Source organism: Fonsecaea multimorphosa (genome assembly GCF_000836435.1).
Source record: "Fonsecaea multimorphosa CBS 102226 unplaced genomic scaffold supercont1.34, whole genome shotgun sequence".
In the NCBI taxonomy this organism is placed as follows: Eukaryota; Fungi; Ascomycota; class Eurotiomycetes; order Chaetothyriales; family Herpotrichiellaceae; genus Fonsecaea; species Fonsecaea multimorphosa.
Window position 1 is genome coordinate 52,664 of NW_015971668.1, and position 24,249 is coordinate 76,912.

General features: G+C 51.7%; 9 protein-coding genes across 9 annotated transcripts; 3 read left to right on the forward strand and 6 right to left on the reverse strand.

Moving 5' to 3' along the window:
• Positions 1-703: 703 nt before the first annotated feature.
• Z520_10926 (uncharacterized protein) lies at positions 704-1,216 on the reverse strand (the record flags this gene model as incomplete). The annotated part of the gene is made up of 1 exon (XM_016781417.1): positions 704-1,216. One exon carries the CDS (start codon positions 1,214-1,216, stop codon positions 704-706), a length of 513 nt encoding a protein of 170 aa, XP_016627406.1.
• Positions 1,217-2,498: 1,282 nt separating this feature from the next.
• Z520_10927 (uncharacterized protein) lies at positions 2,499-4,231 on the forward strand (the record flags this gene model as incomplete). Its single annotated transcript, XM_016781418.1, has 3 exons — positions 2,499-3,503; positions 3,561-3,896; positions 3,944-4,231. 3 exons carry the CDS (start codon positions 2,499-2,501, stop codon positions 4,229-4,231), a joined length of 1,629 nt encoding a protein of 542 aa, XP_016627407.1.
• A 105-nt stretch (positions 4,232-4,336) lies between these two features.
• Positions 4,337-5,334, reverse strand: Z520_10928 (uncharacterized protein; the record flags this gene model as incomplete). The annotated part of the gene is made up of 3 exons (XM_016781419.1): positions 4,337-4,872; positions 4,923-5,101; positions 5,165-5,334. 3 exons carry the CDS (start codon positions 5,332-5,334, stop codon positions 4,337-4,339), a joined length of 885 nt encoding a protein of 294 aa, XP_016627408.1.
• Positions 5,335-5,958: 624 nt separating this feature from the next.
• On the reverse strand, positions 5,959-9,062 carry Z520_10929 (uncharacterized protein; the record flags this gene model as incomplete). The annotated part of the gene is made up of 4 exons (XM_016781420.1): positions 5,959-7,989; positions 8,066-8,174; positions 8,238-8,361; positions 8,408-9,062. 4 exons carry the CDS (start codon positions 9,060-9,062, stop codon positions 5,959-5,961), a joined length of 2,919 nt encoding a protein of 972 aa, XP_016627409.1.
• A 2,425-nt stretch (positions 9,063-11,487) lies between these two features.
• Positions 11,488-12,988, forward strand: Z520_10930 (uncharacterized protein; the record flags this gene model as incomplete). The annotated part of the gene is made up of 3 exons (XM_016781421.1): positions 11,488-12,266; positions 12,329-12,815; positions 12,872-12,988. The coding sequence occupies 3 exons, from the start codon at positions 11,488-11,490 to the stop codon at positions 12,986-12,988; spliced, it is 1,383 nt and encodes a 460-aa protein (XP_016627410.1).
• A 154-nt stretch (positions 12,989-13,142) lies between these two features.
• Positions 13,143-15,155, reverse strand: Z520_10931 (uncharacterized protein; the record flags this gene model as incomplete). The annotated part of the gene is made up of 4 exons (XM_016781422.1): positions 13,143-13,483; positions 13,581-13,910; positions 13,975-14,354; positions 14,431-15,155. 4 exons carry the CDS (start codon positions 15,153-15,155, stop codon positions 13,143-13,145), a joined length of 1,776 nt encoding a protein of 591 aa, XP_016627411.1.
• Positions 15,156-16,256: 1,101 nt separating this feature from the next.
• On the reverse strand, positions 16,257-17,155 carry Z520_10932 (uncharacterized protein; the record flags this gene model as incomplete). The annotated part of the gene is made up of 2 exons (XM_016781423.1): positions 16,257-16,864; positions 16,927-17,155. 2 exons carry the CDS (start codon positions 17,153-17,155, stop codon positions 16,257-16,259), a joined length of 837 nt encoding a protein of 278 aa, XP_016627412.1.
• Positions 17,156-17,655: 500 nt separating this feature from the next.
• Positions 17,656-19,085, forward strand: Z520_10933 (uncharacterized protein; the record flags this gene model as incomplete). The annotated part of the gene is made up of 2 exons (XM_016781424.1): positions 17,656-18,621; positions 18,714-19,085. The coding sequence occupies 2 exons, from the start codon at positions 17,656-17,658 to the stop codon at positions 19,083-19,085; spliced, it is 1,338 nt and encodes a 445-aa protein (XP_016627413.1).
• A 254-nt stretch (positions 19,086-19,339) lies between these two features.
• Z520_10934 (uncharacterized protein) lies at positions 19,340-23,353 on the reverse strand (the record flags this gene model as incomplete). The annotated part of the gene is made up of 2 exons (XM_016781425.1): positions 19,340-22,371; positions 22,420-23,353. The coding sequence occupies 2 exons, from the start codon at positions 23,351-23,353 to the stop codon at positions 19,340-19,342; spliced, it is 3,966 nt and encodes a 1,321-aa protein (XP_016627414.1).
• Positions 23,354-24,249: the final 896 nt, after the last annotated feature.

Genomic DNA, 24,249 nt, shown 5'->3' on the forward strand with positions numbered 1-24,249 from the left:
ACGACCATTGTTGATATAGGGAGCAGATCTCGTCGAAGATGCCCCTGCTCTAATGACGACATTGAGCCAACCGATTCCCTGTTTCGCCCTGGAGGAGTGACAAGCTTTTCCACTCAAGGAAGCTTGGTCGACAGCCCAAGGGATTTAGCTCTGGGCTAGCCTAGCATCCCGCCCCGGCTAGGGATGGCCGGCAGCCGTTGCTACCGGGAGATCTTGACGCGTCGAGGCTCCGGAGCTGCTGAGCCTTCTGAACGCCGGAGGGCTACACGCTCTGGGCTGTGCAGAGTGCCGATACTTGGCAATTTCTTGTCGAAGGAATCAATGCAGGCAATGCATCACAGTCGATACAAAACAACATCTTGCCAGTTACAAAGACAAGAGGTCTCGGCCACCTGGCCAGTGTGAAGCTGCAAATTGCCAAGCACTGTCGCGTGTGCAAACTCGCCATCAAATTTTATGGTGAGGAAGATACTTGGTGGGAGCCTCGACCTCTACTCTGTATGAAGCCCCCTATTGAGAACTTCTCGACTTCCCACCGGCGCTTATTCCATACCAAAAAGTCTCCGCTACATTTCATGCTATTCAATATCTCACCATTTGATATGGCGTTTTCGTCCTTATTCCGATTCCGTGACCTCCATTGCTCCACACAAATTTTGAAATTTCCCAGATCACCATCAAAACGACCTGAATAGTCAAACAATCAGCCCAGTGTGGGAGGTTTCTGACCTCGGATCTTGGTGAGTAAGCGTTCTGTTCTAGTCATCAAAGCTGCAATCCGCATTTTGATTTGAGCCAGGTCTGGTGCCGCTCCATTCGTGGTTGAACTTGAAGCTCGACTTTTCGGGGTCGACGTATCTGGAATACTTGTGGCACACGTGGTTGTAGTGCCGCCACTGTCTTCGAGGAGGAAGGCCTCGGTGGTCTGCAACTTGCTGGTTTCGTTTGATGCATCCTCTTCCCTGACACCCTTGTTGTTATCATTGGATAACCCGGTGTCCTCGTCAGGTTTTGAAGAGTTTTGCTTGCCGTGGGCCCACGCCTTCACAATTTCTAGCTTGGCGCCTGGTTGCTCCATGAAGTCCCCAATCACGCCGATTTTCCTACACCTCTCACAAATGTCAGGAAATACATGCAGATTGTCGCTGATACTGTCCTTGCAGACTTGGTGGGCGCTAGTGCTCGGTAAGTTGGAGGCTAATAATCTGTCCACCATGTCCGCACACTGAACGATAGTCTTCACTTTGACATGTCCGCAAAGGTGGTATATAGTGTGTATTTCACACATTCTGCACTATCAGCGATTGAGAAAACAATGTTTCAAATGCGATCGAGGAGAAAGTCTTGATGTGTATCATTGCTTGTGTCTCTCTGCCTGTCATGAGGTCTTGTACCTTGGGAAGACCGAAAAAAGGCCACCTTGGACAATGAATGCGCATTTTGAGTCCCTTTGTTGGAAAGGTCAATTTTAGTATGGCTCTTTGCTTCATGGCAAAGGACTGTGTCTTTGTTCAGGTTCTTTGTGGTGGTGAGGGTGGTCAAGACTCGAACCATCATGGTAGACGCATGCGCGAGACACTCAACCTGGGATCTACCATGTTTCTGCGAATAGTGGACGAACATCAAGGGCCAGTGGCTGTAAGACGAGGGCCAACGATAAGGCTGACGTTGACTGGCCAGTGATAAGGCTGAGGGATCAGTCCGTGGCGTCACCAGCGTCGATCTGTCAGTTGAGCTTTCGGCTTTCGGCCGCCGTGGTTGCCTATCTACTCCGGGCCGCCCCTGGTGGCTCTTTGTTGCGAAAGGGCGCTGGGGTGCTTCGATAGAAGAAGTTTCGGAAGAGAAGTTGGGCCTCCCGCCATTGATCCTGGCAGCCCATGCCTATTTGACTAGGAGGCGGTGGTGCTTATGGTGAAGCTCTGGACGGGCTTAATGTTTTAGGCATTGGGTCGGTGGCAAGGCGCGACGGGGTGACATCGGTGGCGCTTGGAGGCGAATCTGGGGTTGAGCTTGGCTTTCTCTTCTAGGGCTTTGCCCGGTACGGAGTAGAGGCTTGGGTGGATTCAAGCTTTTTCTCTCATCAATTACTCTTACTTCATCTCTGCTACTAGCCTGCCACCAGCTGCTGCTCGTAGGTGATGATGTTACTCTCACGATCCACTGCCTCCTGGGTTGTGCGGGTCATCAATCCTCCACTCAATGCTTCGACTTTCTGTTTCCAGGCAAACGTCGATCATGTCCGTTTCCTATCTTTTTAGCTTGTCTGGCAAGTCTGTGCGGTGGATGGACGAGACCCTGAACCGTTCTCTGGTGCGCCATGAACCTGATGGGCTCAACCGATCGATGGCGCTGACGTATCTGCTTATGAGTTGATTCAAATCATGCGCGCCCTTCCCCTTCCTCTCTGCAATCAAAATCCCCGGGCTCCTCTCCGTCCACCTTGAAGGTCTCTTCAGCGCACCAAACCTCCACCTCGAAAATTCTGCATCACAATCAACATGGCCGAAAGGCGTCGACCGTCAGGGACTCCACGGCGGAGGACCAGCATCCAGGAGGATGCTGCCATGCTGGCAGGAATGGGGGTGAAGCAGGAATTACAACGCAACTTCTCCTTTCTGTCCATGCTGGGGCTGGCCTTTGCCATTTTGAACTCCTGGACCGCCTTGGGTGCAAGCATGTCGCTGGCTTTGCCTAGTGGAGGTCCTGACTCTGTTATCTGGGGTCTTGTTGTGGCTGGCATTTGCAATCTCTGCCTGGCGGCCTCTCTGGCTGAATTTCTGTCGGCCTACCCAACTGCTGGCGGTCAGTACCATTGGGTCGCTGTCATTAGCTGGAAAAGCTGGGTGCCAATCCTCTCTTGGATCACCGGTTGGATCAACACGGCGGGCTGGGTCGCTTTGACTGCCACTGCTGGGCTGTTGGGAAGCCAGCTCATCCTCGGTATCATTTCGCTCACAACGCCGTCTTACGTATCGCACCGTTGGCACCAATTCTTGATCTACATTGGATACAACGTTTTCGCTTTCATGGTGAATGCGTTCATAACTCGACTGCTTCCTCTTGTCAACAAGGCTGCCTTGATCTGGTCAATTACAGGCTGGGTTGTGATTTCCATCACTGTCCTTGCTTGCGCCTCTCCAAATTACCAGAGCGGAGACTTTGTGTACCGCACATTCATCAATGAGACAGGTTGGCCAAATGGACTCGCCTGGCTGTTGGGCCTCTTGCAAGGCGGTTTGGGATTGACAGGGTTTGACGCAGTCGCTCATTGCATAGAAGAGGTCGGGAATCCTACTGTATTGGGTCCCAGGATCATGATCGGCTGCGTCTTGATCGGCGTGATGACCGGCTTCATTTACCTGAGCGTTCTTTTATTCGTCTCCAATAACGTGCAAGACGTTATCAGTTCCTCTGCCGGACCGATGTTGCAGATATTCTATGATGCGACTTCGAACAAGGCCGGATCTGTGTGCCTGTTGATGTTCCCCCTCGTCTGCTTGCTGGTAAGTGCATTAAAACCGATCCTGTGAGAACAGAGAAATGGCTAACGATGCTCCAAGTTTGCCGCAGTGAGCATCATGACTACCAGCAGCCGAATGGTATACGCTTTCGCCAGAGATGGGGGTTTGCCAGCATCGCGCTTCTTCGCCAAAGTGCACGGAAGACTTCAAGTCCCCATCAATGCGCTTTGGCTGACCCTCATCCTGGTCATTATTTTCGGCTGTATTTTCCTCGGGTCCAGCAGCGCGTTCAACGCCATTGTGTCTGCTTCAGTCGTGGCCTTGGGAATAACTTATGCTATTCCTCCTACAATAAATGTGCTCCGGGGTCGGAAAATGCTGCCAGCATCTCGGCCGTTCATCTTGCCAAACTGGCTGGGCTGGACATGCAATTTGGTAAGCTTGTCGACATAACCAGGAATATCAATTCTGACGAATGACAGGTTGGGATTGCCTATGTGATCCTCACAACCGTTCTTTTCATGTTCCCGCCGGTGTTGCCCGTGACCGGTAACAACATGAACTACTGCGTGGCAGCATTTGCAATTGTCTTGATTGTCTCCACGATCCAGTGGTTCGTCGATGGCAGAAAGAACTACACTGGTCCGCAGATTGATCTTGACGCTCTGAAGGCCGGAGAAATCGTGGGTATGGCACCGGAAGAGAGTAACCAGGCTAGAGCGAGCGACGATACGTTGACCGGAGGTCAGGAGAAGAAAGCGGTGCCGTAAAGCCCATCCGTAGCGCAGCTCAGCCAATCTCATGGTGTTCCGGTGACACAATTGCCTTTTTTGACAACCCACACGGTCGTTCGAGAGTGGTCCTGATATCAAAGATCAATCAGGCCACTCAGGATCCTCCTTTCTTTGAAATACAGCAATAAACTTCTTTCCGCCATTTCTGGTGACTTTTTTGGACTCCTCCGTTTCCTCGCTCATGACCTTGACGCAGGGATCTGCGTCCAGATCCTCTTGCGTTACTCTTTTCCACAGTTCCTTTGCGTTACCTGCTTCCTCACCCTCAAAGTGCTTGACCATCCACTGATGCAGCTCTTCAACGTCCGTAATGGTATACACCAGACCACCGGGCTTTGTCACAAATCCATATTCGGCGTTCAGCTGGGCAGAAACGATTCGAGCCTTGTGCTTCCGCTGTTTGAAGTGCGGATCTGGGAAGCAGAGGAATATCTTAGAAAGCTGAGCGCGGCGGAAGTAGTTTGGGAGAAACTTCATCGTGTTTGTGCGAAGCGCCGAAATGTTCTGATAGAGCCCAATTTGGCCTTCCTTTGTGTCAGACGGAGGCTGGTTTTGAGCGCGGAGAGCAGCTATTCGGTCAACTACATAGTCGGTGACTTGAGTTCGCAACTCCATCCCTAGCCCTTTATCAGCAGAAAAAACGTGCGACAGGAAACTGTGGGCAAACCGAGCATCAAGATCTCTGGGAACAAAGGCGCTAGAGCCACCAGAAGCCCGCCGAATCCGCAGCCGATATCCGCGATCTGAACTTCCCTGCTCATGGCGTGGTGTTTACCATTCGCTGCTCCGCCGTTTGCGAAAGCAGGGTAATGGCTCGTCCAGTCCATGTCGGCAGGGCTGGCCGGACTGTAAGCGGATCAGTCAGATCGGCCCATTCGAATAAGCCCCATGAAACCGTGAATAACATACTACGTCAAGGCATGGTCCGAGAAAGGATTTGCGTGGGCGCGTTGCCGATAGAACTTTTTCTTGGGCAGCTCGATCTTGCCGCTGCCAGCGCCATCACTTGCAGCTTTGAAGCTCTCTTGGGCTCTTTTATAATCTTCTCGTTTCTGCCGTTTATTTGGTGGTCCCGTCATTTTTCCCGTTCGAAACTGAAACGACTTCTGTGTTCTCTGCAACCAGGGTGAAAATTCAAAGATGTTCGCTGAAGTCTGTATTGTACAAGCCACTTCAAACTTCGGTACTCGCGCGGTGACTTGGTCTTGGCGTCTGGAGGTAGTATTAGTACTAGTACTGTTAGTACCGGAGACTCCTCGGTGCGACACCCCCCAACGAATCCACCCTCGGCGCTCATATACGCTCTGTCCATCTACTCTCTGTATCAGATGCAGCAATATTTTATGCGGACAAGAAAGGACAGGCATAGAGGTGGTAGAAATATCCCGACGGTGCTCATGGAATCTACCCGAGGAGACACTACCCTGACTACATAATTATTGCGTCGAGCACTCAACTTTTCAGTCCGCGTCGCCGCATCACCTTGCTTGCTTCCCTACGCCGTCGGCCTTGGTTATCGATGTATTAGAAGGTGTCGACAGAGCCGGAGGGGATTCGACGTAGCACTCTTTGTATATGACCACTGCTTGCCATCGAAATTCTAGTACGTCCTGTCTGACTGAGTCTGAGTCTTTACCAAGCAGCCTCAGACCACGAGGCACCGGAACCCCACACACAGATACACATCAAGCCATCGCATGTCATCAATAAGCCCCCTCCCTGCTCGCCCAAGCCGGACTGTCCACCACGGCGGGTCTCGCCATGCCACTCATGACGGGCATATTCGCGACGATGTCCAATCCGTCCAAGGTGGCCGGTGCGCCGCCTGGGCCGGCGAGGCTCCAGACACTCACGCCCACCCAATTGACGCCCTGATAGTTCAAGATGCCCTCGGGGACGGGATACGACGTCTGTGGCCCCAGATGCGAGATGTACTTCCCGAACTGCCAGCCGTTGATCCAGAGCTGGGCTCGGTAGGAAGTGGCGGGCGAGGAGGCAGAGGTGTTGGCGAAGACGAAGGATAGTGGCACGTCGTACCCATCGGGGATCGCGAGTGTGAAGTTTGTGGCGAAGAACTCGACGGCTCCGGGACCGATGGTGGTAACGGTGGGGTCCATAGGATTCTTCTCGCTCCATGCCGCAGTGTCGATAGGTGGGAATGGTAGATGATACCCCATGCGCTCCACGAACAGGGCGCCTTCGTTCCTCGGCCCCCGAACCTTGTCGATGTAGTTCTCGCCGCCGAGATTACCTTGGATTTTCCACTCGACGTCGCTTTTGCTGCGGTTGGAGATGGAAAAGTCGAGGAGCCCCATGGGGAATTTGACCGCGTCCGTACCCGGTGCTTCCTCATCCTGGCCCATGTGGTCGATTAGGAGCGTGAGCACATAGTCGCTCCCCGCGACCAGGGGTTCCGGAAACGTGAATGTCTGCGCGTACGTCTTGTTGCCCGGATCACCAGCCCAGGAGCCCAGGTGTGTGCCGTTGAGCCAAGCTGAGTGTCCGAACGCCCAGCCGCCGCTGATGTTGGCAAAGAAAGAGGTTTCGGTCCCCTCGGCGGTGAAGTGCCCACGATACAGGAGCGAGGAGGTGTGGAAGCCGTAGTCGGACGCGTAGAGCGAGGTCGGAGTCGAGAGGTTGAGCAAGGGGTTTGTGGTGTAGGTGTGTGTGCACTCGGTCCAGGCGGCATCGGAATACAGGTCGGACAGTTCGGGCAAAGAGGATATAGACCACCATGTCTGGTCGGCTAATGAAGGGAGTGATAGAGAGGGCTCAACGAAGTTGATCATGCTCTCGAGTTTTCCTTGCGCATTTGTGGAAGTGGTGAGTTGCTCGCCGTTGAAGAATATACATTCAACCTCCGACGGGGACGAGATGAGTTCAACCGTCGTTGTGCAGTTCAGATCACCTGTGAGATAGAGATTCGCATCGGCCATGGCCGCCGTACGCATAAGATAGCCGCCTTTGACCACAACCATGTCCTTTGAAGGAGACGAGAAGTTGCTTATCGGCGCGGATGCTTCAAGCTCTAGCGTCCACAGCGTATACGCGTCGTTGCGCCACAGCAGGTGGATCTCTAGCGACGACCCAAATGTAAGAATCTGCCGGTCTGGTACAACGGTCCACTGGATGATCCAGCCAGATGGCGTTGAATGCAACGACGTACTGCTCCCTTTCGCCACGCTCGGGGCTGGCAGAGATGGCGGGAAAGCCATTTCGTGAAGTTCGTTGGCGCCGCCGTACAGAATCAGGACGGTCTTGCCGGAACTGTCGGTGTTCCATGTGAAGACCTCGGCGGAGGAATATATCATGTTGATCCCACCGACATCGTAGTCCGTCAAAAAGAGTTTAGCATCGCGACCAAACAGCGTCAGATGCCCTCCTTGCTGCGGGACCATCACATCGCCAATGCTCGTCGAGACAGTCATGTTGTACGGCGTGATGTCCAGCGAAGTCCAATTTGCATGTCTCACAACATAGAAGCCCGTGTTGCTCTCGGTGGCAAAGACGGGCGTGACGGTGATGTCGTCCGTCACGGTATACGTCCCATTCGTTTCATTCCCCGGCATGGCGGTCAAGTAAGCCGGCGAGACTTTGAAGAAATTCGCCTGCAGCTTCATTTCGCTGTACTTTTCGCGCCATACGTGTCGGCTTTCCGTCATGGCTGCGCCATAGTCGTACGAGCTGTCGCCGCCCATGTACCCCAAATTGCCCCAGTTCGTGCCGCCATAGAACTGTTGGAGGAGGTTGTTAGATGATGCGTTGCTGCTGGCTTTGCATCCGAGAAGGGAAAATCTCCTAGGTCCTTACCATATATATATTTTGGATCTTAACGCCGAAGCTGTAGTTGTTCTTATACAGGATTCTCACGGCTTCCTCGTTGACCAGGGCGTTGCACATGTCTTGGGAAACGGTGCCCCTATCAAGAAGTGAACATCAGATTGGGGGTAATGCACGAATCAGAGATGTAGTTAATTGTTACCATGATGTTCCTGTCCCACCTTGGAATTCCAAGACTGCAAATGGCGTTGATGGACTCTGCTGTTCGTGGAAGATTTGCCAATCCCGCGGAAAACGAATATTTGGCCAAACGGTCGGGTGGGCACCTGTCGGCTATAAGTACAGGCACGTCGGAGCTGGACTGAACCATACAGTCGTAACGCAAGGGGTAGGCATCGATGCCATAAACGTCAGTTTCACCGAGACCAGTCCCTGGAGCAAAATCTCCCTGGACCTCATTATCGTTGAATACAAAAGGCACGATGATACCCGCATCCCTGAATTGACCTTCAACATAGGCCATATATTCCTTCTGCGGCAGCTCCGGGAAGTCTGAAATGTTCACTCCAGGCCAAGTTGTATATTCGTTCTCGGGCTGAATTAGGATGACAGGACCGCCGTTGGTGATTTGGGCTTTGGCCATGATGGCTCCGATCGTCGAGACGTAGTTTTGTGTAGCGTCGAGATATCCAGGCGTATCGGAGCGCAAAGTGTCGTTGATCCTGAGGACCCAGCCAGGAAAGCCACCTGCAGCGGTCTCGGCGTTGATGTATGGACCTGGTCTAGCAGTCAAGTATATTCCTGCCTGAGAGGCCGCGGAAAAGAACTCTTGAAGAGCAAAAACTCCTTGTGCGACAACTTCTCCAGGTTGACCTTCGAGTAATCCCCAGTCAGTGTAGAAAGAGACCCCATTGTAGCCGATTGCCTTGACTTTCTGGAAGACGTCGAGCCAGAGACCAGGACTAGGCAGTCGGAATGGATGGAATTCCCCCGAGAGGAGCATGAGGCGCTCTCCCCGGATGAACATGGATTGTTCATCCCATGTTACCTTTTGTGGTGGCTTGTAAGTGGCCAATCAGGGATATCAGGATTGTGATCGACTAACCAGATCTTGAAGAGGCGGTCCACGCTTGGAGAAAGTATTCGCAACAGAGAGAGATTCAGTATAGCGAGACGAGGCCACGCCGCAGAAGGTCAGAACCCCTGAAAGTAGTAAGTAGAGTGTAGAAGGCATCTTCCCATACCACTAACAGCTGAGTCGTTAATCTGGACAATGGAAGTGTAGTAGGCATTGGCCGGCCACCAGCAGCACCACGGCTCTTATGTTTCGAGAGCGATGAGCAGCTCCAACCCCTCAGTATGGTAGCATGACGGGGTATACTAAGTAGCATTTAGGCAGAATTTCTGACGGTGAAGAATATACCGAATATACATCGTGACATCCTGTCGATCGGATCGAAATGCGGACTAGTATCTGGGGCTCAGGAACAGATCAGGTCATCCTGGGGAAATTGCCGGTGTAGTGTTACGGATCAGGCCGCGCTACGGCGGCTGAGAAAAGAAAGTCTGGCGAGGCCAAGCCGGGAAAATTGGGTGAGCAGGCGGCACGGCCAGACACAAGGGCTGGCTAAACCTCGGCTTGAATAAGGAGATATAGTGATATAACAATATAGATACGAGGTATATATTCATATATTACTATGTTTGCCTAAAGAAGATACAGTATATATTTATACCCAGTACTTTGAACGAGTGTCAAACTAACGGTTTCGCTAATAAGTTAAAAACTATCAGAGTCATGCTATACATTTGTCGGCCGGCAAACGTCCAGGGCTCTTGGCAGTTTCTGACAGGGTCACCTGGGCGAATACTACCTGGGAGATGGGCCCCATGCTGCACGACGGACGCAGATTCCGAGAGATTATATCGACCGTCTCTACAGGGAGTCCCAGTTTCGAAACTTTGGTTCCTGAAAATATACCCTCCTGTATAGTTATGTAAAGTTTCCACGTCCATAGATTAAGACACAGACGAAGATGGTGTGAGTATCTAATATCAATAGGGCCTAGAAATGGGACTATGCAAAGCAATGAGAAGAACGAGCAGAGCGAGTGCCAACCTCAGCAGGTTGAGGCCGAAGTGAGCTAGGTCACCTAATACCTATGTAGAGCGGCAAAGCAGGGTCCCAAATGGGTGCCAAGGCCAGATTCAGATTCGCCCGCCGAATACCGAGTACTTTGTCGCGACATGCCGCGAGCGCTCTCGTGGTGTACTTCGGCCATTAAATCGCTGCGACATGACTTTGAAGTTTGGAGGAGCCCGTTGTCCATCTTCATCGCACCGAGATCAACGGGGAGATTCATGTCCTCGGGTGAGGCTGAGGAGTGCCCTGTGATCCAAATGCCACGCCGTTTTTGGGGGATCAGGAAATGAGACGAAGGTAGCCATAGAAGGGTATCACCCAAGTCGTCTGGAAGCGTACCGACCGGCGAGGGCGTCCGTTGTTGTTTTCGGATCGAAACAATCAGCAATCGGGGTCGAGAGCTGAAACTCGGCCAGATAGGATTGAATGTTGCCAAACAACACTTGGCTGGGGCATGTGACTACAGCATCGACTGGCATTGTCTGTTGTTTTGTCTTGTTGCCATGCCCACAGTCGTTTGAGAGAAATGACAAAGTCCGAGGTCGGAGGGAACTCTTTCGTTGCGCTCGCCACAAGATTTCCCGCAGTGAAGAAGACGAGCCAGAGCCCATCCAATGATGTCATGGATGCACCCAATGAATACCCATACGAGGCACAAACGAGGAAGCATGAACGACGATGATCTTATCAGATGAAAATTTTTCTTGATCACGAAGACCCTGCATGGGTCCCGAGGTCTGGAACTGGATGCTGGGTTGGCTCCATTGAAGCAATCTAGCTCCATGGGACCGGCGCGGTGAGTGCCAACACCTCACTGAGGGGTAACTGGTATGTAGTATGCAGAATCATGCAAGAAGAAGCTGCGAAAGTGGGAAAGGAGGAAAGCGGATATTGAGTTATCTGATGAAAATTCTCCCCGCTGGTGCCTGGGCAAGTGGAAATTGAGTTATCTGATCCGCTCGGAAAAGTCCACTCTGTCGCCAAGATGTGAGAACCACGCCGATGGTACAGGGGTGATACCAGGCCGTATTTCTGCCCGGTATTCCTTTGTCTTTCAAGGTTTCAAATGACGATTATAGCAGGTTTGACCGGCTTGCTGAATTCTCCTAGGGTCATGGCACGGTCTAGGATTAGTTGTCGGAGAATGAACTCTCTTGTTTGAGGCACACTAGGTTGCATCAACGCTGCACAGAAAGCGAAGGATACAGGCTCTCCCCATCCTCCCTTAACCAAAGAAGTATTCTGAGAGCATTGATCCTTCTATGTCATCGACTGAGGCCTCATCAATGCTTCCACCACTACGACAGTCATGGTCCAAGATTCGAGCACGCTCATGGATGGCAACGGGAACACCGGTAACTCACCTCTCGACTTGGTGTGTGTCGGATTTGACGTCACCGGCATCGCAAATGCTGTCGCTTTGAAGGAAAGAAATGGGCTCAGTAAGGATACTATATTCCTGGAGTCCCAAATGGAAGTATCGTGGACGCCTCTCCGGAGTACACCTGCTTCCAGACTGAGGACCTCATTTCTCAACGACTTGATCACCTCAGAAAATCCGCGTTCCCACTTCACCTTCCTCAACTACCTCCATGCGACCAATAGACTCATCTTATATGCCAACAGCGCTCAGCTTCGCCCGTCTAGAGAAATGTTCAGCGACTATCTGAAATGGTGTGCTGCCCGCCTTCAGGTGCAAATTCACTACGGCCAGATGACCACCAGTGTGCGACCCTTGAGAGATGGCAATGGGCGCGTTGATGCCTGGGAAGTGGCCTTTGTGGATGCCGTGACGGGAGAAAAGAAAGCTGTCATATCCAAGCAAGTCGTTTATGCCGCACCAAATCATCCTTATGTTCCAGAAGTACTCCGCGCTCCTGCTCTTCAACCTCTCGTCCTGCACTCATCAGAGTATCTCGAAGCCATTCCAACACTACTACGCGACAATCCAAGAGCGCGCCTTGCAGTCCTGGGAAATGGCCAAAGCGCAGCAGAGACATTTGACCAGCTTCATGGGATCCGTGGAGAGCATGAAGTCATCTGGTTTACCGAAGACACTGTCCTTCGAGGAGCCGATGAGACACCGTTGTAAGTGGGATTCTTGGGTCATCACCTCCGGCTTTGCCTGCTAATGCTATAGCAAAATCCAGCCTATTGTCGAGTATCATGCAGCCCACTTCATCGAAGCAACAGAACATACCGCCCGAGGTCAGGAGAAGAGAGGTCAATGGAGCCTCCCCCTTGGCCTCTAGTTTTTTAATTGAAACGCGCCTCCTGAGACAGATCTATGATGCCCAGTACGATTTGAGTGTCAAAGAGCCGGACTCTAGAAAGTGGAGGTTCCAGATCAGATTCCAACATGAGGTCGTAAATGCGGAGAGAACTGCTCATGGGCGCGTGCGACTTTTCGTGCAAACTCCTGAAAATACAGACGAGCCAGCAACATTCGACGCCGTCATTTCCGCGACCGGCTTTGGAAAACACGCTCATTATAGAGCCCTCGAGTCTTTGCAACTGTTGTTTGATGGTCCCAGCATCACAGTCGATCGCGATTACCACATCAACTTCAGAAAGGGCGTACTCGCGCCAGGGTGCGGGATTTGGTTCCAAGGATCGCTTGCCGACGATGGAGACCAAGTAAGTGATGAATTGCAATCTGTTCGTGTCATCACAACTAATTGATGGAGTCGCAGAGTGACGACAGCCTCTTCCAGATTATCGCAGAGAGAAGTAGACGTTTGGCAGAGTCGGTATTGCATCGGAGGACCAAAGAGACCACTTCGAAAGAGGAGATGTCCGCAAGGCTGTAAATATTGACCGCCTTTGGAACCGTGCGATATATATCAGGACTTGGAGCTGGGAATCATAGAGAGAAAGAAAAGCTATATCTTTCGTTCTGTACATAGAGTATAAGTTTTGGCTTTTCTATTTGGGAAAAATAGTCTCATCACAGACGTCTAGTTCCTACAATTTTGGTCTCCCTTTAGTCACCAACTGTCCCGCGAGCTGCGCGAGCTCGAACTTTCTCACTTTTCCACTCCCGGTCAATGGCACTGTGGCCGGAACGCCATCTTCTCCAAGCCAGAAAATATGCGCCGGCGCTTTATGTCTGCCAAGCTTCAGTCTTACCCATTCACGGATATTTTCATCGCTGGGACGATGAGCAGTCGAGCTGCTGTGTTGGAGAAATGCAGCCACGACTTCGCCGTACCTGTCGTGCTTGACTCCGACGACAATAGCGCGGTCAATTGCCTCGTGCTCGACCAGACGACTTTCGATCTCTAAGGGATAGATATTTTCTCCACCTGGCAGGGAGACAAACTGTCAACGAGAACTCCGGTGTAAATGCACAACTTTCTTCAGGGATTATGGGTGCGTGGGTGAAGGAGGAGGCTTGCTTACCCCTGATAATGATATCCTTAAACCGGCCAGTAATAGTACACGTCTTGTCCCTGTGGAAAACAGCTTCGTCGCCGGTATGCAGCCACAGCACGCCGTCTTTGTCACGGATCATGACCTCGTTCGTCTTCTTTGCATTTCTCCAGTAGCCTCGCTGTAGTTGGTAGCCGGCGATGCAGAGTTCTCCGCGCTCACCGACCGGTACGATCCTACCCTGTCGGTCAACGATCTTTGCATGGGCGTGCGGCATGACTTGGCCCACAGTTGTGAGCTTCAAATCTGTGGGGTCGTTGTGGAAAGCATTGAAGCACGTTGGAGAAGCTTCTGTTAAGCCTGATGATACCAAACAGTTAGTTTTTCAACAAGCCACCTTGACTGAATTACATGCATGCCATACCATAACTACTAGTGAACTCGGTCATGCCCAGTTCATGGACCATAAGCTCCATCAAATGGCGAGGTACGGGAGCCCCTGCTATGATACCGGTTCGCAAGGCTGAGCAATCGAAACCCTCAGGTCGCGGGAGGCAAAAAATGGAATCGAACATGGCTGGAACGCCGTGAAGGGCAGTACATCGTTCCTCCGAGATGGCTCTGAGACACGCAACAGCGTCAAAGGTCTCGGCGGGATAGATCACTTTTCCGCCATGGCTTATAGTGGCTAACAGGCCGAGGACCAGGCCAAAGCAATGGAAGAGCGGCGGTGGACAGCACAGAACGTCTTGATCCGTCAAGGCCATGCGGTCGCCAATGAAGCGGCTGTTGTTCACCAAGGAGCTGGAAATACGAGTCAGATATCCGGTCGCCTAGGGGTCTCCAGAAAGGATGAGCTAGGGGCCACCGGGATACTTACTGGTGTGTCAGCATTGCAGCTTTCGGGTTTCCTGTCGTTCCACTCGTGAACTGGAGATTGCAAACGTCATGGGAGCTGAATGCCTTCGAGGCTGCTTCAAGAATCTCATCGGATTCGATTGCTCCAATCTCTAGTAGTGTCGCATAGGGGGTGAAATGGCTTGGTGGACCTCGTAGAATGATGATCTCCTCGACCGTGCCTGGCTTTTCTCTCAATTGACGGAGAAGTTGCCTGTTGTCGTGATGGCCGATTCGAGGAGTTGTAAACAGTATTCTGCATTCTGTGACATCGAATAAGGAGCGGCTTTGATGGCAAGGCGTCATAGTAGACGTACCTGTGAATTTCAAAGCATACAATGCCTCAGATGCAGTATAGGTGTTGTTCAAAATGACTAGAATACATCCCGTTTTCATACAGGCGAAGAAGACCGAGACATATTGCTCGCAGTTTCCGGCCATTATACCGATTCGGTCCCCTGGGCGTAGCCCTCGAGCAGCAAGGGCTTTTGCAAGTCGGTTGCTTTCCTCTCTGAGGCGGTCGTATGTCCATCTGGATCCTGTCCAAGGCACCACCAAGCATTCTTTACTCCTATACCTCTTGCACTGGAAATCTAGCAGCTCGCCGAGAGTAAAATCTAGCAATGGCACCTCCGATTTGCCATGAAGAATGGACAGAGCCGTTGGGGTTGGAAGTAAAGTTGTTCCAACGGTGCTTTCTAGAGACATCGCAACGGCAGGCTAACTGGTTCTCAGTAGTTCCAATGTTCAGACTCCTTCTGCCCTAGAGCCCGAACTTCAGTCGTCAACGTTATGTTGACAAGGTGTAGAGCAGCCACACCACTCACGTGGTTTATCAGGCTGTCATGTTCGCACCTCGTGGAGATTGGGGTCATAGGACCTCCGATCTCGGTTCGCGTCGCTGGACAAGAAAAGATGCACCTGGGCTAAAGAATTTGCTTCAACGCGGATTTCACCCTCGGCTTCCTTTTCGACAGCCAGGATAAACCTGGCAAAGCAGAGTAGTTTCAGCCGAGCGAGAATTGCGTTTCCACATGTTGCCATGCGAGAATGGATCAATCAGATTACCTCATTCGGTACATGTGGATTGGACAGAGTAGATAGTCTCTGGCGTCTTCTGTGAAGGTGGCAAAGTTATCCACTGCAACAGTTTCAATCAATAATCAAATCAGATAAGATGGATAAGATAGACAAGAGATTTTCCGTGGTTCACACCAGTCATGGCAGGCATTACAAGTGGTGCCTCTGTGGTGGTGCATTCCTTGTTACTTTTCCAGTGCGCAATTTTTGCACCGTGTCCACTTATTGGGCAAACCGAAGCTGTCGGGCTGACTATGCATTGAAGTTCATAGCACTACCGCTCACGATGCTCTGGTGATCAAGAGGAGATCCACACCGATGGTAACAGTATATTAACAAAACCTGTGACATTAGAACAGGAAGAGTATGAAGGGGAAACGTGCGTTGGGATGACAGGCACCGCAGCTTTGGCGAGCTCCACTCGGTGCGCTACGCCAACAATGGGAATGATACTGGATCCGAGGGGTTGTATTTCGGGTATTTCAAAGTGTCGACTTTACAATACATATCAAACACGACATGTAATATTCTCCGTAATGATAATTATGCCGGCCCCGTTGAGTTTCTCTACTTAAGGAATGTAAGAGTGGAGATATGAGCCTGTTCTTGCTATGCACCTCGTACATGATTGACCTTTTCCCCACCTAATAGAATGAGACTCTGCACAGCAGCGACACTCGCGCTGTGATTAGATTCTTCTGTCTTAGGCCGTGCAGCGCCAATATCGTCCTATAACTTCGAATCTATCCAGTCTGGTGACCGTTTCTCCACAAATGCCTGAATCCCTTCTGAGAAGTTAGGTCCGGCCATCAGGCGAGGATACCATCGATCAGCAAGAGTCGACACGGCTTCCTCCACGCTACCCGTTTCCCAGCTCTGCCGAATACCTAGCCGACCAACAATCAATGCATCCGGACTGTTCCTGCACATGTCCTGTGCGACTTGAATTGACAGGGGAACAACCTCAGCAGCAGATTCCACCAGTCGACTAACAAGGCCCCAGTCATGAAGCTCCTTGGCCCTCACGTTTCTGCCGGTAAGAACGAGATCGGTAGTACGTTGCAGCCCGAGGGTACGTGTCAGCCGTGGTAGACAGCCCGCCACAGGGACGATCCCTCGCTTCACCTCCGGTAGGGAGAAAATCGCCGAGGAGCAAGCTATGACGAGATCGCAGTTGGCCACCATCTCGAAGCCGCCCCCCATGCATATACCATTCACCGCCGCAATGATCGGCTTTTTACCAGCTCGACGGGGCAGTCCTGCGAGACCGGGAGCAGACATGTCGTTGATCATACCAATTTTGTTCATCTCGTTCCATTCTGTCGAAGGTTTGTATTCTGGTCAGTTGTAGTCTCAAGTAAAGATCTTGATATAGAGCTGTCCTGGCCCCTGAGCATACCTTGCAGGTCTGCTCCAGTACAGAAAGCTCTCCCCACGCCTGTGATGATGCCGACCCATAGACTTTCATCTTGGTCGAAAAGCTCCCATATTTGTTGGATTTCGCCGCTCGTGGCTTTGTTGATACTGTTAAGTTTCTCAGGTCTGTTCAAAGTGACCTGAACGATTTTTTCATGCGGGAAAGAGACGTAAAAATGCTGGAACTGCAGTGGTCTTGATCTGAGAGACATTTGCGCTGCAGAATTGGCGTCTGTGTTCACGCCTTTCTCCGAAATGTATGGTTGATTAGCTTTACCCGTTCCCTTCTCTCAGAAAAGAGGTTGCTTCCTTTGACCTCATGTATATGTCAACCTCATATGTTGGCCCCAAGGTGTGAATGTAGCCACCGAAACGCTTTCTGCCAAGGTATCCGGTCCTCGGTCTGAGGAGAGCATTCTGCAGATCGCAAAATGCTCGCCAAATTCGGTTAGGACGCCACATGCCCCGCAGTTAAGTAGAAGCCTACGAATAAGAACGGGAGACCGGGCCGGGGCGAGTGGAGAAAGCATTCCTGGCTGCTCATTTTGTCGATTGCTCGGAGTCTTCGTCCCACTCTGCCATCTCAATTCTTCCTCTCCTAGGAAGTTCTTCTCTCTAGACCATATAAGAGTGACGATTTGTCGGGGTCAGACTTGTTACCTCGTTGTGACAATCCTCTCAGTGGAAAATCGGACGGTCACATTGTCTCAGAATGGCCCGTAACCCAACATCTTCACACAAGTGGCCTCCAGTCAAGCTGCCACACCCATTTCTGACTACATATCGAGTGCACACTGTTGCGGAAACAACGCCAACTAGATTCATCTTAACACAGGAGAGCCAGCCCACGGAAGGCCGACCATTACCAAAACCAGTACATAGCGAGTCACTCTGGTGGCACGAATTGTCGTCCAAACCTAAGGACGAGGCTCCGCCCCTCTCCAACAACAGCGCTTGGGCACGAGCACTTCGCAGTCCTCACACAACATTCGAGTGGACGGGAGGCAGTCCACCTTCGCTTGGTCAGATTTGGAATATCGTCCACGCGATATATCTCGCCCATCCTACATATGAGTACTTCAGACTTAGTCTGTCTGGCGCAGGAAAGGGCGTCATTCGCCACGAACTACTCTCCACAGGCTTAGGCATCGAGCATCCCAAGCCATGGCGCCCCAAGGACGATATGAATGCACAGTCTGACGAGCTTTTGATCCTTCGAAGCTCGTTTTGGCAAGGAGCAGCTTCTCCGGTAGGACCTCGTCCAATCTGGGTGGTGGGAGACGGCACGGATGGTCCTTCACGCGAGGCCCTCGCCCAGTATCCCATCACGCCTGAGAATTATCACTTCACCGTGAAGTTCCCCGAGGAGCCCATCTACACGCGTCATCCGATTCGTCGCCCCAAGCCATGTCCAGGATCAATCGCCTACAGCCGCTACATACCGGAGCTGGACGAGCACTTTTCCCTGGAAGTGGTCGACTGGCGAGATCCAGAGCACTTGAGACTCTTCAATACATGGCAGAACGACCCGCGTGTTGCGGCAGGCTGGAACGAGACAGGGACTTTGGAGCAGCATCGCGAATACCTGCGCAGACTGTGGGTTGATCCGCACGTTCTTTGCTTATTCGGGCGCTTCAACAACACCCGCTTCGCTTATTTCGAGCTATACTGGGCAAAGGTAAGTCCTCTCGTCTCTCAATAGAGTTTTGTTCTCCGTTCCACCCTTCAGTCTCATCATTCATGTCTGACGCGTTCTCTCTCCATTCACAGGAAGATCACTATGGCGCCCACTACGACGCCGGCGATTATGACCGTGGTCGCCACTCACTCGTGGGCGATGAATCGTTCCGTGGCTCCCACCGTGTCAACGCGTGGTATTCTAGCTGCATCCACTACGTCTTTCTGGACGACCCGCGCACCGCCAACGCCGTGGGCGAGCCTAAAGCCACCGGTGCGACGATCCTGTCCTACGAGAACTCCCAAGGTCTCGTCATTGGCAAGTACGTCGACCTGGGCCACAAGCGCTCGGTGCATTCGATTGCGAGCCGGGAAAAATGGTTCCAATTGTGTCCGCTCTTCTGGGATGGGCGAGAGAAGCCGTTGGAATCTGCGGACCGAGCAGCATGGAACGCCAAGCTATAGCCCTTGTGGGGAGAGGGTTTGAGATTGCAGAGATCTCTGAGAATAGTCGTTGAGAATTGTGCAAAAAAAGTATTGCTTTCATTTTCTACTCCCTGCGATCCTGACAAGGTGACATAGTCTAGACTCTTCCATGATTTGGCTCCGAAAAATGTAGAACAGATCTCTTCGTAGACGAGAGATCCAGAAATGTGCTGCAAATGAAGCTCCAAGAAGTCATCTTGTTGGTCTTTCTGTCCGAGGGCTATGATCTTCTGCTACTCAGCCAAGGTCTGGTGCATAACGTTCAATCTATAACTCTCCGACCTCTGAAGCAATTCCTCATGCGTTCCGCGATCAACACATTGGCCTCCTTCAATCAAGAAAATAACATCCGCCTTCCTTATCGTGTACAGTCGGTGTGCAATGGCAATCACGGTCATGCCTCGCGCGGCCTTCTCGAGCCCCTCTTGCAAAAGCTTTTCCGACTCTGCATCCAGAGCACTGGTCGGCTCGTCCAGGATCAGCAACTTGGGCTTTCGTACCAGTGCTCGAGCGATCGACAGCCTTTGCTTCTGCCCTCCGGAGAACTGGTTGCCATTTGGTCCACAGAGCGTTTGGTAGCCGTCAGGCAAGCATTCGATGGTGTTGTGGATATTGGCAAGCTTGCACGCCTCTTGAATCTCGTCCATGGTAGCTTCATGGCCCGGTCGAGCACCGAGACCGATGTTGAATTCAATGGTGCCCTCGAAGAGGACGCTTTCTTGTGGTACCAGCGCAATGGTGTCACGAAAGCTGACGTCGCGAGTCTTCGTCAGGTCAACCCCGTCGACTATGATGGATCCTGATTGAGGGGTATACAGTCTTTCGACGAGCGAAATGATTGTCGATTTGCCAGCACCACTGGGGCCGACAAGGGCACAGAGCGCACCTGGTTGAATTTCGACTGTCAAACCCTTCAACACTTGAACCTCCGGCCGACTTGGGTATGCGAAGTGGACATCCCGGAGTTGGACGCTCGAACCCTGGTTGCTAGGCGGGAGAGTCGCTTTTGCTTCAGCTGTTTCCTCCAGGTCTTTGTCACCAAAACATGTATCGAGCGATAATGTCCTCTTCAGATGTCCTTGCATACTATCGGGTCCTATCTCAATGAGACCCAAGAGCCTTGCCACCGCAGCCCGCGCACTGGTGAGCTCCGGGGCGAGCGCAAACATCTGACTCCAAAGCAGTGCACTGACCAGGAGGGAGAATACCACAATCATGAACTGCGTCTGAGTGTACTTGCCCGCTATAACCTGTTTGGCGCCCCACCAATAAGCTAAGGCATTGACGAGATTACCGAGTAGATAGGTCATTGCCTGCCAGAGACTTGCGTAGAGACTCACTTTGAGCGTCTCCTTGCGGGGTCCTTTCAGTGATCGTCGGTAAGTCTTCAGCGTCTCTTCTTCAAGGGAAAGGGACGCAATCGTCTTGATGGAAGTGATTGCCTCCACGCCGATGTCGACCGATCTCGTATATGCATTTTCGTGCCGTTCTTCAAATTTCGCAAGTACTCGAAGCTCCATAAGACCAGCTCCAAGGAGGAGCGGTACCAGAGAAAGGCAGACCAATGCTATTCTCCAAGCAATTATATGAGTCAAAACAATTGCGGCAATGAGGTTGACGGTGATTGAGAAGAGCGTCCCAATGACGGAGCCGCTGAAGCCACTCAGCGCATTGCCATCTCTCGTAATGTAAGAGAGCAGCAAGGCGGGAGTCCGGCCTTCAGACTGATGCCATTGAAGATCTTGCCCAAACAATGATCGAAAGGATAAGACTCTCACGCTGTAAACCGTTTTCTCAGCGACCCAGCCGAACCCCGACCAACTCGTCACGTTCGCAAAGAACTCGATGATTGCGAGTATGAAAAACATGAGACCAAGGAAACTGCCCCGAGAACGAATGTAGGATTCGCTCTGACACGGACTCAAGCTGCCGACAGTGTTTCCAAAGATCACGGCCTCCGCAGAGAATGATCCGCCAACAACGGTCGATGCGACAAGCGAGACAATGATAATTAGCAGGTGCGGTCTGAATACTGGTGTAAATCCTCGCATCAAAGACCACAACGATTTCGATGGAGTCTCGGGCTCTTCCTGATCTTCCGCAACTTCATTTACCTCGGCCTGACTTGTCGAGATTCCAGCCTTCTCGATGGTCCCACTACCGTCAATTGACAATATACCCTCCTCGGTAGCACCCTTTGTTGGAAAACCAAGATTTGATTGACTCATGCTGTCAGGTGTGCTGTTCTTCCTGGATGTGGATCCGAGGGTTTGCAGTCTCACGAGATCCGCATATGCGCCATTCTTTGCCATCAGTGTTGAATGAGTTCCCTCTTCAAGGATACGTCCCTTCTGCATGACTATAATATTGTCGGCACCAGTGATAGTCGAAAGTCGGTGTGCAATCGTAATCATAGTCCTGCCACTGGAAATGCCAGATATGGCCGCCTGGATGCGCTGCTCGCTTCTCGAGTCCAAAGAAGCCGTGGCTTCATCTAAGATAAGAACGGCGGGATCTTTAACAAGGGCCCTAGCAAGAGCAACCCGTTGCTTCTGGCCACCGCTAATCAGCCGCCCACTTGATCCCACCATGGTTCCATACCCGTCTTGCAACGCAGCGATGAAAGCATCTGCGTCGGCGAGCTCTGCAGCCTTTCGGACCAAGGAAAGAATCTCGACGACATTTGAACTCAGCTTCTCTGCTGCTGCCATCAGGTCCTGGCCCTCCCTAACTTTGTGGGCGAGATCTGCAAGGTCTGAGCCAAGAAGTGTTGTCTTCAAATGTGCATGAGCGGGATGGCTTGAATTGATCAAGCCATGTGCAATGTTCTCCAATACGGAACGGTCAAGGAGCGAGGGGTCTTGCTGCACGAGGCTAAGAAAGCTTCTGAGGTCGTGAAGGTTCAGCTCCCGAAGATCGTGACCGTCGAACAAGACTTGACCCTGATTAGGATCATAAAATCTTGAAAGCAGTCCCGCAATGGTGGATTTGCCACTTCCAGAAAACCCAACTATGGCAGTGTGTTTCCTGGGAGGAATCCGAAGATTGACTTGGTCCAGAACTGTGACTTCAGTTCTGGAAGCATAAGTGAATGAAACATCCTTGAATTCAAAACCGCCTTCGGCTCGCGAGAGGCGAAGCCCTGAAGTAGATGTGCCATCGATCAACGACTTGCGATCCATATCCTCACGCAGCTTTTGAAACGATGCGATGGCCGATCCAAAAAGGTGCAGGAAAGGCGCCACCTGACTCAAAACCAACGTAGCTGTCAACATGTTAGTAGAGTTGGAGATGGAACTCGATTTCAACTGACCTTCAATCAAGATGAAGACTACCGTGAACGTAACACCCACGGAGGCGGTCTTAGCATCATGCCGGACTGCATCTGCAATCCGTTGACTTGCTTGCCAGAATGCTAACCCATTGGCAGAGTAGGCGATAAAATATAGGACCCCGGATTGTACACCAACCGCCAACGCCTTCTTTAAGCCTTCATGTTCTGAAGCCTTGAGCGCCTTGGCGAATTTATCCTCCAGCCGAGTATTTGCGCGGAATGCGTGCACGACAACAACATTGGAAAGTGCTTCCGAAGCAATTGAAGCGGCGGTAGCAGCATAATCCGACATCAGTCCAGAGTATTTTTCGACGTAATGGCTTCCCACGAATGACATCAGGAAATAGGCCGGTATCAAAGAGACTAGCATCGCCGCCAGCTTATAGTCCTTGATAAAAGCCACGACATATGCCGTGATGAAAAACGAAAGACTTGAGAGACATATTCCCACTTTCTCCGATGTACCTGACCGGATCGCCTGGATGTCGCCATTCAGTCGAGAGGCGACCTCTCCGGGAGGCACATTGTCGAAATACGATGGCTCTTGTCGGAGCAGATTCTGTAAGTAACTCTCTCGTAGTCTTTGTGCGAGCCGAGCCCCGTTCACACTCCAGCACGAGAGGTGTATGTAGATGGTGACGAATTGAGCGATGGCCAAGTATAAGATCAGCAGGATTTTGTTGTTGACGGCATCTTGGTGCTGTGACCGAGCACTGGAAGTGTCGGGCGAGTCGCAAGTTGCCGAGTTAAAGTCGTCAATGAGCTGACCAAAAAGGATTCCAATCAACGGGAATGGGATGCCGGACGCTATCGCGGATAGTATACCCAACAACAACACGCCTGCGTCGGCTTTGGATGGGCTACCAGCCAAAAGTAGGCGAGGGTAGCCCACGAGTTTTTGTAAGAGGTTCATGCTAACAGAGAGCTTGTGAGGCTGCTTGCAGCCTTGTGAGCGTCGTGTCCGAGTGCTTATCCCGCAAAGACTCCCTTTCTGCCCGAGGTATCCCTCGAGGACTACTTAGCTCGCCGTTTCCATTGTACACGACGTTGGCATTTTGCATTGCCGTAGGAATTGTTTCAGCGTCTGGAAGAAAAATCCCTCCACTCCGATGCCGCACTGAGAGGACTGACCCATTTTGGGGTTGGATGGCGACGTGACCAGCGAGGTGGATCTGAGTAACAGGGGATAATAAAGGCGAGCTACCTGGGTACAAAAGGCGGGCGTAACAGGGCGTAAAATGACCAGGTTTGTAAAGTCAAGGGGGTTTAGAAAACGAAGTGGGATGAAAGACGAGCTCTTCGATACTAATCGATACCTTCATCCCACAGCTGGAGCTCACTAATGCTGGTGGATTCTTCTCTCTGCGGACTCGAGATCGTCAAACTCGGACGCAGAATATAATGTCCACTTCCGACTCCTTGTTCCAGAAGACTCGATCTAAGAGTAGCCATCGTCTCCGGGTCGCCGGGTCGCCGGAGGAGGATCAAGCGAATATGTGGATATTCGTTGTTGTATTTTGACCAGAAATGGTCTCCTTCAAGCGTGCCGTTCTGATTCGAGCTCTTGGCAAAGATGGAGGACTTTGGGCTAGTTGTTGGAGCTTGACATGTTTCTTCAGAGGGTAGGGCGATGAGACAGGACGCCCATGTGTAACTCAGCGTCACATTTGCCCGCCCAATCTGGCGATCCAGTCAATCCCATTGGATTCTTACAACAATCGTTCCAGGTCCAGGGTTCTGGTGAAACGGTATTCCTGGGCGGGCAACTAGATCCCCGTTGCCGGGTCCGGGGCATCCCAACGCATCGTT